At 44.2% G+C, this 15,136-nt stretch overlaps 1 protein-coding gene across 1 annotated transcript in view; it reads left to right on the plus strand.

Moving 5' to 3' along the window:
* Positions 1 to 1,660: 1,660 nt before the first annotated feature.
* Positions 1,661 to 15,136, plus strand: part of OTOG (otogelin) — a 177,817-nt gene continuing 164,341 nt past the window's right edge. The window contains exons 1-4 of the mRNA XM_075928087.2: positions 1,661 to 1,892; positions 2,121 to 2,181; positions 2,897 to 2,951; positions 10,570 to 10,660. Of these exons, the coding sequence (XP_075784202.2) occupies positions 1,826 to 1,892; positions 2,121 to 2,181; positions 2,897 to 2,951; positions 10,570 to 10,660 (274 nt within the window). The 5' untranslated portion in view covers positions 1,661 to 1,825. The remainder of the gene's footprint in view (positions 1,893 to 2,120; positions 2,182 to 2,896; positions 2,952 to 10,569; positions 10,661 to 15,136) is intronic.

A 15,136-nucleotide genomic window follows, 5' to 3' on the forward strand; every position in this document is an offset into this window, starting at 1 on the left:
AATGGGACTTCTGCTGCTGCTGCATCTTTTTGCATATGTCTTTGAAATTTACAGCCCAGGTCTCTAAAGCTGCTGTGAACAGTTGGCTTCAGCTGAAGCAGCTGCCTGCCAGGTGCACAGCAGCTGGCTTCAGCCCTACAGCTGCCTCAAACAGCTGGCTTCCAGCGGTTGCTGGAGTTGAAGCCAGCTGCTGTGTGTCAGCTCAAAGGGCTGGGGTTAACCTGAGCCTTAGCCCCCAGAACTGCCACGAACAGCTGGCTTCAGCTGTAGCAGCCACCCGGTACACCCCAGTCTCCTGAGATGCCACACAGCAGCCAGCTTCAGCCCCAGAGCAGCCGTGAACAGCCCCATAGGCATGGCCTGGTAGTGTGCCAAGCCCGGCAGTCAGCAGTCCGCAGCCCGGTATTTGGAAACCACTGGTTTAAGGTTGCCTTGAATGTGGTGTTGTATTTCTGACCATTATGGCGAATAGCCATTATGGGTATGTCTACACTACATGCCTCTGCTGACAAAGGCGTGTAAATTAGACATACCGACATAGTCAATTAAGCAAGGATTTAAATATCCCCTGCTTCATTAGAATAAAAATGGCCGTCGCGTTGTGCCGGCTCAGCTGTTTGTCGGCACAAACCGACTGCCAAGACGGAGATCGGTCGACAAGGAAAGCCTTTGCCGACCGATCCCTTATGCCTCGTGAAACCTATCTTCCATGCACGTTAATTCTTTTTTTTTAAACACAATTACATGTTAGACCATCAACATCCTGTGCCAATGAGTTCCACAGGTTAATTTGAGCCATGTGATTTAGCACTTCCTCGTTTTCTTGTTAAACATTGCTGGCTATCAATTTTGTCTAACACTGCTCTATTCATTTTTTCCACACCATTCCTGATTTAACAGACCTCTTACCATATTTCCCCTTTGCTGTCCCTCCTCTAAGCCAAAACAGCCTTAGTGTTTTTAGTCTCCCTTCATATGGAAGCCATCCCACATGCTAGTCTAGATCAACTTTGTTGCCTTTCTTTGAATCTTTACCTGCAGTGCAGTTATGGTCACAGAAATACATAAAATATTTTTTTTTCTCAACAGAGTTGTTTTATGTCTATTTGATTTAAATTATGAAGAAGATGCCAAAACTATAGCCACCCCAATGTGTACTTAATATTGCAATGTAACCTCATCACCATTAGATGACCTCTAGAAGTCCCTTCCAACCCTTCTAGAATAGTTTGGAATCTTATCTGCTGACCTTGGTAGCAAAACTAAATGTTCTAGTCCAGGTGTAGGACTGTAAAGCCAATGCTGTTGTGTGAGAACGAGCTCTTCCTCCATACTCAAATGTTAGTGGCAGACTCTTTATTTCTGGGACTTCGCAAGACAGAACAAATATTTTCAAGCCCTTGGTTGTGTTTGTCTGGCTGGTAGTTAGGAAAAAACAATCAGGTGGTTTTCCTGGTAAACAAGGCCAGTTTAGTTTGGGTGCACTGACAAGGGATGAGGCTAGACTCCCAAGTCACTGTACGGGTTAGACGTGCCCTTGAGGTATCAAGTGATTCGACGAAGGGGGTGGGACCAATTGGGGGGTCTTTGATAGCGGCGGGATTATGCTGATGAGGGGAGGAGCCCCAGCGGCCCAGGCCTGGGGGGCAGCTGAGCGAGGTTGAGCCTTGGAGAAGGGAGCAGTGGTGGGGAGAGCGAAGGCGGGAGTCTGTCAGCCCCGCGCTTTCCTCCGCCCGGCCGTGCGCTCGGGCGCGCTGCGATGTGCAGGTAGGGAGCCGGCGGACCGACCTGCCTTGCAGCGCAGCCTCCCGCTCAGCCCGCCCGGATGGAGCCCCGCGGCCAGCCTAAGTGGCTTCTCTGCGCTTCGCTCGCCTGTGCCTGGCTCTGCCTAGGTGAGCTGCGCCTCAGGCGGGGAGGGGCGCTCCGCGGGTATCCCCGACTTTAGCGCGCGGCGGGCTGTCTTTCCGCGGGGGAGGCGCGGCAGGGCAGCCCCGGGCGCACGCGGCCCTGCGGGAAGGCGCAACAGGTGCAAAGGGGGCGGTAGTTCGGGGGGAGCCGGTGCGTCTGCTGTGGGGCGGGAGGATGCCGCGCTCTAGCTGACCCCGGCTACTGTCTTACAGCCTTGTCCGCATGGAGCGCAGGGGCGCAGCTGGCGCCGGGCGGGGACCCCCTGCGTCCCAGGTAAGAGACTCCTTATCATCTCCCGCCCAGGGCGCTGGGCGCCCAACCTGGGTGTCTTTTCCCTTGCGCCCACCCGAGCAGCTTCAGGGGGCTCCTATTGCAACCTCCCTTCCTGCCTCTGGCTTCGACCCCCGCCCCTGCATGGACAGTGGGAGCCTGCTCTGAAGAGCAGATGGGAAACCCCCTTCTTGCACTGCGGGGGGGGGGGGGGGTAGGGTTACAAAAGCTCCTAGAGAAGGAGACCCTTGTTCAGGGAACAGCGTAGCTGGAGCAAACGTAGAGGTGGGGGAGGGGAGTGGGCTGCAGTACCCCTAGACTGAAGTGGTGTCCATCATATTCAGGGTTTACAGTTTGGTTCAGTGGCTCTCAGCAGTTCCCACTAGACAGATTGTCCCAGCACTCTTGTTCCTTGCCCTGTGCACTCCTCACGCTGTACAGCTGTTCTTAATAAGGGAAGTGCTGAGCAGCCTAAATTCCTGTGAGTGACATGGTGGGCTCAGTGGCTTACGTGGGCCAGGCCTGTGGCTGCAGCACCTGTAGAAGCTGGCGGTGGGCGCAGTGTGAGTGACGTTGGTGTAATCCCCCCGGAGTAGCTTTTGGAGCTTGAGAACAGCTACTGCTGCCCTGTAGGTTTGAAGTGCTGTGTTATGCATGAGTAGTGAAGGTGCAGATTACCTGGGCCGAACAGACCCAGCCTTGTTCTTCTCTTCCCCAGGAACGGCAGCAGTGCAGGACTGCGGAAAGGAGATCCCACTGCACCAGCAAGGGAGGTAGGTGAGGCGCAGCCACTCACCTGGGGGAGACCTTCTGTGCATGCTGGTGCACAGGTGCTGCTCAGGCCGAGAATAGCTATGGAGATGTAAGAGGAAGGAGTCCACTCACTGTGAGCTTGGGCAGTGCTTCTTTTCCATCCTGCCTTCTTATAAAAGTGTCCTGATGTGGGATACACACTCAGTTTTCTGGTCCGACTGTGACAGCCAACTATACTGGAAAAGTTGGCCTGTAGTAAGCTCTGATTGTCTATAACAATATTTATTACTCTTTGGTCCTTTTTGTGGTTTATTGAAAGATGGGTTGATGGGGGAGAAGGGAAAGAAATGCACAAACAGTATTAGAAAGAACAGGTACATGGACTAATGCTTAAATGTAAGAAATCCTTAAAATGGTGTTTAACAGCACTATTTCTGGTTGTGTTTCTAATCTGGAATGATGGGAAATTCTGCTGTAGTCCTTTAGCACATAGTTTGACATAGCTAGCTAGAAAGACAAAGATTTTATAAGGTGGAAATTAATGGGAGCTGTAGATGAATATTGGTTTTTAAAAACGGAATCAATAATGTGTGCTCAAAAATCACACTTTATGATTCTTCCACTGAGCATATTTAATTGATGGTCTTTCGCAATATTTCATACAAGTCAGTGCTTCAAGGATTAATGAGTAGAGCCCTGCTTGGATGCTAATTTGGTATCCACATCAGCATCTGCAAAAATCCTTGGATATCCGTATGCACATCTGTGGTTGCAGATAACTGTGAATATAAAGTGGATATCTTAAAATTTGCAGGGTTCTAGCTACAAAATTTATATCCACATCCACAAAAAAAAAAATCCATATCTGCAGATCCAGATATTCACAAATATAAAGCGAATATATGCAAATTTGCAGGATTCTATTAATGAGCACTGCATAGGGAAGAGTATTATCATATATCAAATGAGGCTAGCCTTAGAAAACGTATATATACTTTGAATTCTGTGTAATACTTTATTCGCTAAGGTGCCATCAGTCAGTACACTTGAAACGTTTTCTCGTATTTGATTAATTTTAAGAAGACTGATAAACATAGATATCAAACACAAAATATAAGCACAATTAAACTAAAGTTAATTTAGCTCAAATCTGGAGTCTATAGACTTTCCTTTTGTACTTGAAACATTTCTAGCAGCATGAAAAGTCTCTTTCTCTGTTGCAGCCATAACAGCAGAATGTTAATAATTGAACCAAGAGAAAAAGATAAACGGCAGTTAAAACCTTTTATTAATAACTATTGGACACATTTAGAATTTCTGGGGAAAATGGGCTCCTTCAGCCTTTAGAACATAAGCTTATAGGGTGCAGAGTGTGCTCAGTTCAGTGGGAATTGAGCTGTGTCCCAGAATGGGTGGATCTGGGCCCTTTGTTACTAATGTAAAACAGTTATGTTAGCTAATAGCAATATTAAATACAAGCTAGGAGCTAACACAATTAGATTTTAATAAATCAATACTGATTTTTGTATGTATTTTACTCTGGCAACAGAATAATATTCTGTTAGCTTACTGCTGAAGTGCAATTTCCCTTATTACTTTACATATCCTTTTGTCTTTGATTAGGGGGAAAAATTCCCCTTTTTCACCCTTTAATCAGGTTCCCAGAAGAGAATATGGTTCTGTTTCCTCTTTCTCTCCACTGTTTGTTTCTGGAAAAGTTCAGTGGAGAGAGAAATATGCTACACAACCACAAACAGGTAATTAAGTCAAACACAGATAAAGTCAAAGGCTTTCTTTACAAAGAAAGGAAACAGTAACTGGCTCTTTGTTGCCTTCTGTGACAACTACTGATCCTAAGTCATCCAGTTCAACTTTTTGTGGGAAATACTGTATATATTTGGTATATTTTAAAAAGTTATTTACAGTAAGCATTTAATTATTGAAATAGAAGCACTGATTAACTTGTGATAAAAACAGTAGTCATTTTCTTTTGAGTCTTCTAAAACTATGTTACAAAACAGTTAAAAGGATTTGAACTTTAAAATTCTTAAGCATGAGACATTGTAAATAATAAAGTTCACCAAATTTTAATGTCATTTTATGTGGGCATATTTGTTTTGATTTAATTAAATATATTTAAGAATATAAGAATGGCCATATTGGATCAGACCAATGATCCGTGTAGCCCAGTATCTTTCCTGCCAACACTGGCTGTTACCAGATGCTTGGACAGGAAATGAACAGAACAGGGCAATTAAATGAGCGATCCATCGTCTGTCATCAAGTCCAGTTTCTGGCAGTGAGCTCTCTAGGAATATCCAAAGCATGGGGTTTGCACCCCTGACCATTTCGGCAAGTAGCCATTAGTGGACCTATCCTCTATGAACTTCTCTTGTTCTTTTTTTGAAACCAGATATATGTTTGGGCCTTCGTACATCCTCTGGCAACAAGCTCCACAGATTGACTTTGCCTTGTGTGAAGAAGTACTGATTTATATTTGTTTTACATTGGCTGCCTATTAATTTCACTGGGAGATCCCCGGTACTTGTGTTATATGAAGGAATAACAACTCTTCATATCCACTTTCTTCACACCATTCATGATTTTATAGATCTCTATCATAACCTGTCCAAGTTGTCTCTTTTCTGAGTTGAGCACTCCTCATCTTTTATATCTCTCCTCATATGGATTCTGTTCTATAACCATGATTCTTTCTGTTTCCCTTCTTTGTTTCCAATCCCGAGATATCCCTTTTGAGATGGGGTGACCAAAACTGCATGTAGTGTTCAAGCTATATCCTGTTCGACCATATCATGGATTTTTATAGTTGCATTCTCATATTTTCTGTCTTATCTCTCTCTTTCCTAGTGGTTCCTAAGGTTTGTCGAGGCAAAAGCCTCACTCAGTTTATGCAGCTAAACAGACAGTTTTATTGGCCAATAAAAGCAAAGTGAGCCAAATGTGGTCCCAGCAGAGCTGGGCCCAGTGAGGCTGGCTAATACAATCAATCCTAGTATTTTATACCCTTAACCAAACAAGTCTGACGTCAGGGCAAGAAATCAAAGCAAACTTCAAAGAGGAACTATTATCAGCAGAGGAAGAAACAGGTTTAGAGGGAGTTCGAGCTTCAGCTCAAAATAGTTCATTAACACATTCCAACAGCGCATCCTTCTGGCCTCTCCCCACCTCGGTGAAGGCCAGTTCACTCTCTCTAGTATACGTGCAGACACAAGAAACTGAAATGGCTTTTGTTATACAGAATGGCTTCTAGCTAAATATGAAACGGTTTCTACAGGTGACTAACTTTTTTTTTTTACTGCTATTGCACATTGAGCAGATGTTTTCAGAGAACTATCCACCATGATGCCAACATCTCTTTCTTGACTGCTAACAACTAATTTAGACCCCATAATTTAGTATATATTATTAAGATTATGTTTTACAATGTTCTTTACTTTGCATTCATCAACACAGAATGCCATTTTGATGCCCAGTCACTATTTTTCATTACATTAATGAATAATATAATTTTTCCAAAGTTGACAACACATATTAAATATAGCTTCCAGACAGATTATACACAAGCTGACAACATGAGTAATATGCATAGTAGTTTTCTCTTATTAAAATCGTGCCATATTTACATGTAAAAAGATTACGGAAATGAGAAAACTGCAAGAACTGCTATTTCAGATTGTTCTTTTGATCTAGAATAAATGAGTGAATAGAATACAAGTGTTTAGGGTGGTAATGTGTACAGGCAGTCCCAGACTTACGAGGATCTGACTTATGTCAGATCCGCACTTACAAACGGGGCTTTTCTCGCCCCGGAGCTCACGGGCGGCGGGTCGCCACCCGTGTCCTCCGGGGTGAGAAAAGCTTCTCCCGGTCTCCCTGGTCTGCTGGGGGGGGGGGTCCAGCAAAGCCGCTGGACCCCCCCAGCAGACCAGGGACACCCGAGCAAAGCCGCCCAGGCGGCGGGATTCCCGCTGCCTGGGCGGCTTTGCTCGTTTGCCCCGGAGCAAAGCCGCCCAGGCAGCGGGACTCCCGCCGCCTGGGCGGCTTTGCTCCTGTCCCCCTGGTCTGCTGGGGGTGGTCCAGAAAAGCCGCTGGACCCCCTCTCCCCAGCAGACCAGGGACACCCGAGCAAAGGCGCCCAGGCGGCTTTGCTGGACCCCCCCAGCAGACCAGGGGGACAGGAGCAAAGCCTTGGAGCATGCCCGCAGCAGGACAGCCCAGGCGCGCTTGGGCTGTCCCACTGCGGGCGTGCTCCGTGGCTTTGCTCCTGTCTCCCTGGTCTGCTGGGGGGGGGGAGCAGCTAGTGCCCCCCCCCAGCAGACCAGGCTTTTCTTGCCTACCCCTGGGGTAGAGCAGCTGGGGGCTGCCAGGTTGGTCCCGCAGCGCCGCTCCGGACCAACCCGGCAGCACCCCAGCTGCTCTGCCCCAGGCGTCCTGATTCAGCCGCTGCTGGTCAGTTTCAGCAGCGGCTGAATCAGGACGCCTGGGGCAGAGCAGCTGGGGTGCTCTGCCCCAGGCGTCCCCAAGTCAGCCGCTGCTGAAACTGACCAGCGGCTGACTACAGGAAGCCCGAGGCAGAGTTGCTCTGCCCCAGCCTTCCTGGAATCAGTCACTGATCAGTTTCAGCAGCAACTGACTTGGGGACGCCTGGGTTTCTTAAGTTGAATCTGTATGTAAGTCAGAACTGGCATCCAGATTCAGCCGTGGTTGAAACTGATCAGTTTCAGCAGCGGCTGATGCCAGTTCTGACTTACATACAGATTCAACTTAAGAACAAACCTACAGTCCCTATCTTGTATGTAACTTGGGGACTGCCTGTATTTAGAATACATTCCTTTTCAAAATAATCTTTTAAGACAAAGACCAAATTAAAGTTTCAAGAGATAAATGTAGCTGGATCTGACTCTGACTCTGATGGAGAGGACACTTATAAATATAATTAATTTCTGGTTTTGATGAACCAATGTGAAAAATGTTAACTAGTGTTACTTCCTGTTAGTACTGGAACAAAGAAACTGGAAATTGTTAAGACATACCAGGTAACTTTATGTCAAATGAATGATGAGCTACATTTTTATATTACAGAAGAGCACATAACTCTGAAACATAACTGGCACTTTGTGAAATAAAAATAATCACTTGAATTATGAAATAAAAATAATCACTTGAATTCTTATTTGTCTAAGAAGTTCTACTCTTTTGTTAGTGGTTGCAGTTTGATACTTTGAACAAGGGGGGGGTGATGAAACTCTTAATGACTTTAAAAATCCTTGATCATCGTTCTATGCTGTTACTGTCCTTCCTTCTGTATTACTCTTAACTGCTTGCAGTCAAGGCAGAAGTGACTTCCTATTTTAGAAAATTTTCTGTTTGGTGAATGCCTTTGTTTGGTGCTCACATCTGCCTTGAAATGTAGTGTTTGATACATTTTACAGGGATTGATGCTCTATGTATTTCATAAAATTTTGAAAAAATCTAATGGCCCTGGGTGCATTAAAGCACACTTTCTACAAGAGCTGATATGAAAACAGTCCATATTTGTACTGGGTTGCAGTAGAAAATAGAAAAAAAATTGGTCATTTTGAATCTTGTTTCTTTTACAAAGTTCTACAGAAAATTAGTTTTTAAATAATATTTCTGAAGATGGCTATCTAGTTTTATTGTATTACAGGCACTGATACTGCATCTGTTATTATGTTATCTGACAGTCCCATTTAATATAGACCAGGGGCGGGGAACCTTTTTTGGGTCAAAAGCCACTCACCCACAGAAAAATCAGTACGGAGATGCGCACAAATGAGGAAAAAAACCCCTCAGAGATGTAGCCCCTGACTGAGAAGGAGAAAGACACTCCCCACATTCCTCTCGCACAGCAGAGCTTAGGAGGGCCCATGCTAGTAGATGTTTGTGTTCATCAGCCCTGCAGTGGGGCAGTGTGTGGGGGGAGGGAGGAGGCTGGAGTGCCAGTACTGGCTCCCCTATACTGCGTGGGGGACAGGACCCTGAGACTTGGGGGCCAGAACCAAGTCAAGCTGGGGGCCGTACGTGGCCCCTGGGCCCGGTTCTCCTGATATAGACAGTCCTTTGTTAACCATATATTACATTGGAATCTAGACACTAGAAGCCACATCTTCAAATACAAATAGATAAAACTGTATCTGCATTTTTCATATTTATATATACAAAAATATTAGTTTTGATTTTCCCTATAAATTGGGCAAATACTAAACCACAATATATGCAGATTATATTTGCCTGTACATCTTCAAGACTTTGCATTTGCAAGAAGTTATGAAAATTTAAATGCATAATATATGACTGTAGTTGCAACTGCTTTGGTCCTAAATAATGTTGCCTCTTTAACTTTTCTGGAGACTGTTAGATTAAAGAAGGCCAGGGCTGAAAGGTTAGACTGTGATCCTAAACTGTTTTTAAAGTGCTGGCACAAGCTTCTATTGTTAGACTAGGACTAGACCAACTCCATTTCAAATTCAAGGTTATGTGATACAGATGTCCACTATGGAAGTTGGGAGCCAGGGGTATCAATGGTTAAGTTACTTGATGAGAGGACAGAATGCAATCTGGGGGAAGAAAGAAATTGAAGAGATTAATATTGAAATAATGCAAAAAATATTACAAGAAATCTAAAAGTAAGAAAAATGTGGAGCAATGGGAATTCCATCAAAGAAGAATACATGTGAAATGGACTAGTATCAATGGGAGCCAGAAAGGTAATTTATTGAGAAAAGGAAGGATACAGAATCTAGAGGTATCTAACTCATAGTAACACTGAAAACATAGACTGAGGGGAAACCAAGATAATATAGAAAGATTAGCTGCCCAGTAGAAATGACTGCAGAAGTATTCAGGAAAAAGAGAACACAAGAAGAGAACCTGACCACAAATTTACAGAGAGAGACAGAGACGATGAGATACCTTTAGGGCTAGACCCAGAGTTTACTGAAGTTGATTGAAAGGCTCCCATTAACTTCAGTGGATTTTAGATCAGGCCATGACCTTTAGACTGGAATACATGTTTATCTTAAGAAAAGACCTTGCATAACTATATTCTGTTATTAAGGATTATTTTATTTTAGGAGTTCAGCACACATGCAGTGGCTAAGGATTTTGCACAAGTAAATTTGTAGGTTTTCCTTTCTTGTGCTTTCTCATTTGGTGATCAGAATTTCCAAATAAGGAAAACATTTGCAGTAAATGCCTTTGTTATATAAAAACATTAGAATGCAGAGGCTGTAAACTGCTAGGAAAAGGGGAAAGGAGGAGTGTGTGAATATAGTTTCTGGAGCTCACATTGGTATTTTGGAAGCTGTAAGCTATGTCTTCTTATTTTTGTTTTTAACTAGAATAATAACTGAACATAATGTGCTCTGGGTTCTTTTATAAGAAACCTTTGTTCCAATCTATTTAAAATCCTTTAACCCTGCTAAAAAGTAGATGACATAATGGCCCTAATCTATTTGATTACTCAGCATCATTATCTACATATGAATCCTATTAAAAAAGGCCAGAATTTACTAATGGATTTTAAGCGATGAAAAATAGCTTGACCAAACAATAATATAATTGCTTAAATGAGTTTTTTCCTTGTTTTTTGTAAAGGAGCCTGGAACTTCAGTTTCTATCTCTTCATCTACTTCAACATCCTCATCCTGGGAAAGACGATTTCGTAGTATGAAATGTGAACCACCCAGTAAGCTACTTTTCTTTTTGACTAAGAAGAGTAATGGATAACTCATGAAATAGTTTGATATGAGTATTAAATCTTAGACAGGGAATTAAAACAAAAAAATGGAACAAATGTTTCTATAGCACTTACCGTAATGGGTTCTGACCTGATTTCTAGGTGCAAGGTAACTCTTACTGGTAAATATCAGTAAGCATCAATTTCACTGTCTGCACACAATCTGACAAAATATTTCCATTGATCAAAATGTACAGGTTGGCATAGTAAGAAAAATGCTGTTTGAGAAATGGTTTGATTTCAGACTAAAAAGTGATTTACATTTTGACAGCTAAAGCTTTAATTTTTTGAATCTCAACATCTACATAATTAATTATCTGATCCCCCATAATTTCATACAACTGTGAAAATTTAAATAAATTTAAAAACTGAATAACACGTTCAAAATATTTAAAACCATAAAAAAAATCAAGTTCTGGCAATCCCAATAATTAGGGGTATGGCCCCTGGTCCTGTATGGAGTAGTCACAAAAATAAGAACTAGGCTAGAAATCAAAAGTGATTTGTATTAAAGAAAACCCTTGTTTTTAAAAGTTGAACTATAATAAGACAACAGAGAATAGTACACTAATACACTAAACATGAAGATGATCAAATAAACACTAATATTTCTTCTTATAAGGGTCTTGGTGTTGGTATTGAAAGAAGGATTGGGATTAGAAGACATCAGCTATCTGGAAATATAAGTAAGCAGCCTCAGAACTGCCTGGAAGCGTAGTGGTGTAGCAATTGTACCCTGAATATTCCTTTTCGTTCAGAAAAACACTGGACCAACCCTCTTATGCAGCTTGATAAAGAATGACAGACTGAGGCTACTCGAGAACATGACTAAAAAAATAAGACAGATGCAGGGACTATAAATTAGGGGAGGAAACTGGGAAACCAAAACTATAATCCATACACAGGGGAGTGACTGTGGTGTCAATACAACAGATATTTTTTTTCTATTCCAAAACCCAAAACGTGGGTGAAAAATATTTACTCAAATGATCAGGAATGATAAATGAGTTGTTGATGTGATTAGGGAATTTTAACTAAAACCCCAAGTGAAAAAAGATGGTAGTTTTTGGCTGCAGATTTTGACAGACTTTAGGATGGTGGTGATCACCTGTATTATACTTGTGCAGTTAAAACACATAGAAGGTGCATCTTCACTAGGAAAAAAATGTGTTCTTTACCAATACAAAGTAAAATCTCATGAGATATACCTCCCTGTGTACTCATTAATTCAAGTATGGCTCGACAGTGTTGCTGCTCATATGCCAGCTACACCCACTTCAGTGTCTGTCATTTGGGTAAACAGCGTTATCAAGGCAGGCTCCAATGAAGAATAGGCAGGTTGTAGTTTTTAACACAAGTGTGAAGGAGCAGAGAGATGTCTTCCAGGCACAGCGATGGTTAAATAAAAGCTTTTCAGCTAGCGCCGCCCCATTAAACCTGCAGCCAGTGCCAGGCCTAGAGTGGGAGAAAAGAAGGGAGCCTTGTTCAGTTAGGGGCTGACTGGTAAAGGGGCAGGCACTCTCTGTGTGCCTGCCTGAAGGCACCAATGCAACTTGCCTGCTTACACAGCTACTGGAGGCAAAGAGATTTTCCCCACTGTGCGGAAGTGAACTAGCAAGGCCACCCCCAAATTAAAGTATTTATATAAGGAATGGTTCAGGACCATCCTCATGGCTGGGGCAAGACCCATCTCCCCTGTTTAGGGGTGTGAGCAACTCAGGACACTGAGCCAGGGCTGGGAGAAAAGGAGGGGCAGGTCCCCCTTCAGCCCCTAACCAACGACCTAGCCACTAGGCTGCATGGACACTGAAGGTGTCACAGTGGTGGAGAAAGCAGGAATCACCCTAGTCCGTGCTGAAGGGAATTAAAACAACAACAAAGAGAGAGATAAGGTGAAGAAACCCCTAGGACAAACTTTTGAGTGGAGATTGAACAGCTGCTGAAATGGATGGTTGAGCAAAATATCCACCAAGAGCAACAGCAGCAACTTCTGCAGCAGATGGCCATGCAGCAGTAGCAGCTAGTTTGCAAATTTGCAGCCCAGCAACATCTGGTCCAGCAGGTGGCCTCCCTTTTGTGACTCACTGCTCCAGCAGAGCTGCCTAACCCTGCCCCTCTCCAGCTTGCCAAAATGGGGCCTCATGATCCCTAGGCTTTAAGGGTGTGTCCAGACTACAGGGGGGGTTCCGAAAAAAGTAACCTTTTTTCGAAAAAACTTCACCTGCGTCTAGACTGCAACCGCGTTCTTTCTAAAGTAAATCTTTCGAAAAAGACGTTATTGAATGCAAACTGCTTTTTCGAAAAAGAGTGTCTAGACTCTCTAAATCTGTTTGTAGGCTAGACGCTGTCTTTTGAAAGAGGCTTGTAGTCTAGACCTACCCTTAGAGATGCTTGAATTGGTCTCAGGGCCACTGAGCTGCAGTTCTGGCCCCGCATTTAACTGGAGTAGTACAGACTGCATACTGCCCTTTGAAGTCCACCACTGCCCAGGAGCAATGATCTTCGACACCCTAGATATGTCAGAGGAAATATTCTGGCAGTGCTTCTGGCAGGGAGCGGTACCTCCCGGGGGTGTTACAGAATCAGCCTGACATTACGATAGAGGCCATACAGCTCCTGGAGACCTACCTAGCTACCAAGACTAGTTACCAAGACTGCCAAGAACTACCTAGCTGCCAAAATAATACCCCTTTCAGGGTTGGCTGGAACCAAAATCCTCATGTCTCTGATGGATGAAACTGCCCAAGAATCCGTGTTTCATAAGAGATGTTGGCATCTTTCCAATCTTACCAGAGCTCTGGAGAGCTTGAGCATTCCAAGTTCCCAGGGTTTCCCAAACCAGGAATCTTAGAACTGTTTACCTGCACTGCAGTTTGGGAGATCACTGCCACCTTCGAGGCCATCCAGGGCCCTTGCCTGGCCCGAACTGTTTACCTGCACTGCAGTTTGGGAGATCACTGCCACCTTCGAGGCCATCCAGGGCCCTTGCCTGGCCCAGAACTTGGGGGAGACCAATCATGCTCAGACTGTCCAGGTACCCCAAATGGTACTGTGATCAGGGCTGGTGTTTCATGTATGGCCATTCTGAGCACTGGTCCATACATGGAATGTAACTTTGGGACTTTGCAAGTATGAGCACACCCTGGGGCCCAGCAAAGCTAACCTTTCCGCTGTGGATAAATGGAAGAGAAGTGATGGGAGTAGTAGTTTCAGGCTGTGCCCAGACACTGGTACAAAGTACAGCGGTGTTTAACTGTGGCCCAACTCAGGGTACTGTCATGTTACTGTTCATGCATGGGGATGTGAAGGCCTACCCTCCACAAGGAAGTTTCTTTAACAGCAGGGAAATGCAAAGAGCCCCTGGTGGTTGGTCTGCCTCCAACCATGGCTTACCCCGGAATTGGAACTCTCTTGGGGCATTGTTGGTGGACATAGTGGGACTCCTCCATCCAGTGGTCCAGGACCCCTTCTTCTGGCCGGGTTGGAGGGGCAACCCTTAAGGAGGTGGGAGAAGTTGCTGATTCTGGAAAGGGATATCCCCATCCTCGATACCAGCTGAGGCCCACCAGGCTCTCTCCCAGTCAGGGGATCAACTCACCCCATTACTCGAAACAGATATCCTGATTCACTTTCTGACTTTGTGGAGGTGGAAGGGGGTGGTGCGCTGAGCCAGGCATATACAGGCAGTCCCCGGGTTATGTATAAGATAGGGACTGTAGGTTTGTTCTTAAGTTGAATTTGTATGTAAGTTGGAACTGGCACATATTTTGGGGGGGGGCGGGGGGACAGGGAGCTGGAGTTAGGTGGAAAAGACCCTGATTCTCATACAACTTCCTTATTCTAAGAAAAACACATAGGCTACGTCTACACTGGCACCTTTTTCCGGAAATGCTTAAAACGGGACAGTTTTCCCATTATAAGTATTTCCGGAAAAAGAGTGTCTACATTGGCAGGATGCTTTTCCGGAAAAGCCCTTTTTCTGGAAAAGCGTCCGTGGCCAATGTAGACGCACTTTTCCACAAAAAAGCCCCGATCGTCATTTTCGCGATCGGGGCTTTTTTCCGGAAAAGACTACTGGGCTGTCTACACTGGCCCTTTTCCGGAACAGTTTTCCGGAAAAAGTACTTTTGCCCTAGCGGGAGCAGCATAGTTTTTCTGGAAAAACACTGACAATTTTACAGTAAATCATCACTGCTTTTCCGGAAATTCAAGGGGCCAGTGTAGACAGCTCGCAGCTTATTCCGGAAAAGCGACTGCTTTTCCGGAATAAGTGGCCCAGTGTAGACACAGTTTTGATATGAAGGTTTTTTTGGTTGATATTTTAATTAAAAATTAATCATAAGTTTCAGTGTTTCATGTTATATCCAAATCTTCCTTTCGGGGTACCTAAAAGATCCCAGTTATTCATTTAATAGTCAGAATCTT

Source organism: Pelodiscus sinensis, chromosome 5 (assembly GCF_052426305.1).
Source record: "Pelodiscus sinensis isolate ZL-2025 chromosome 5, ASM5242630v1, whole genome shotgun sequence".
Lineage (NCBI taxonomy): Eukaryota > Metazoa > Chordata > Testudines > Trionychidae > Pelodiscus > Pelodiscus sinensis.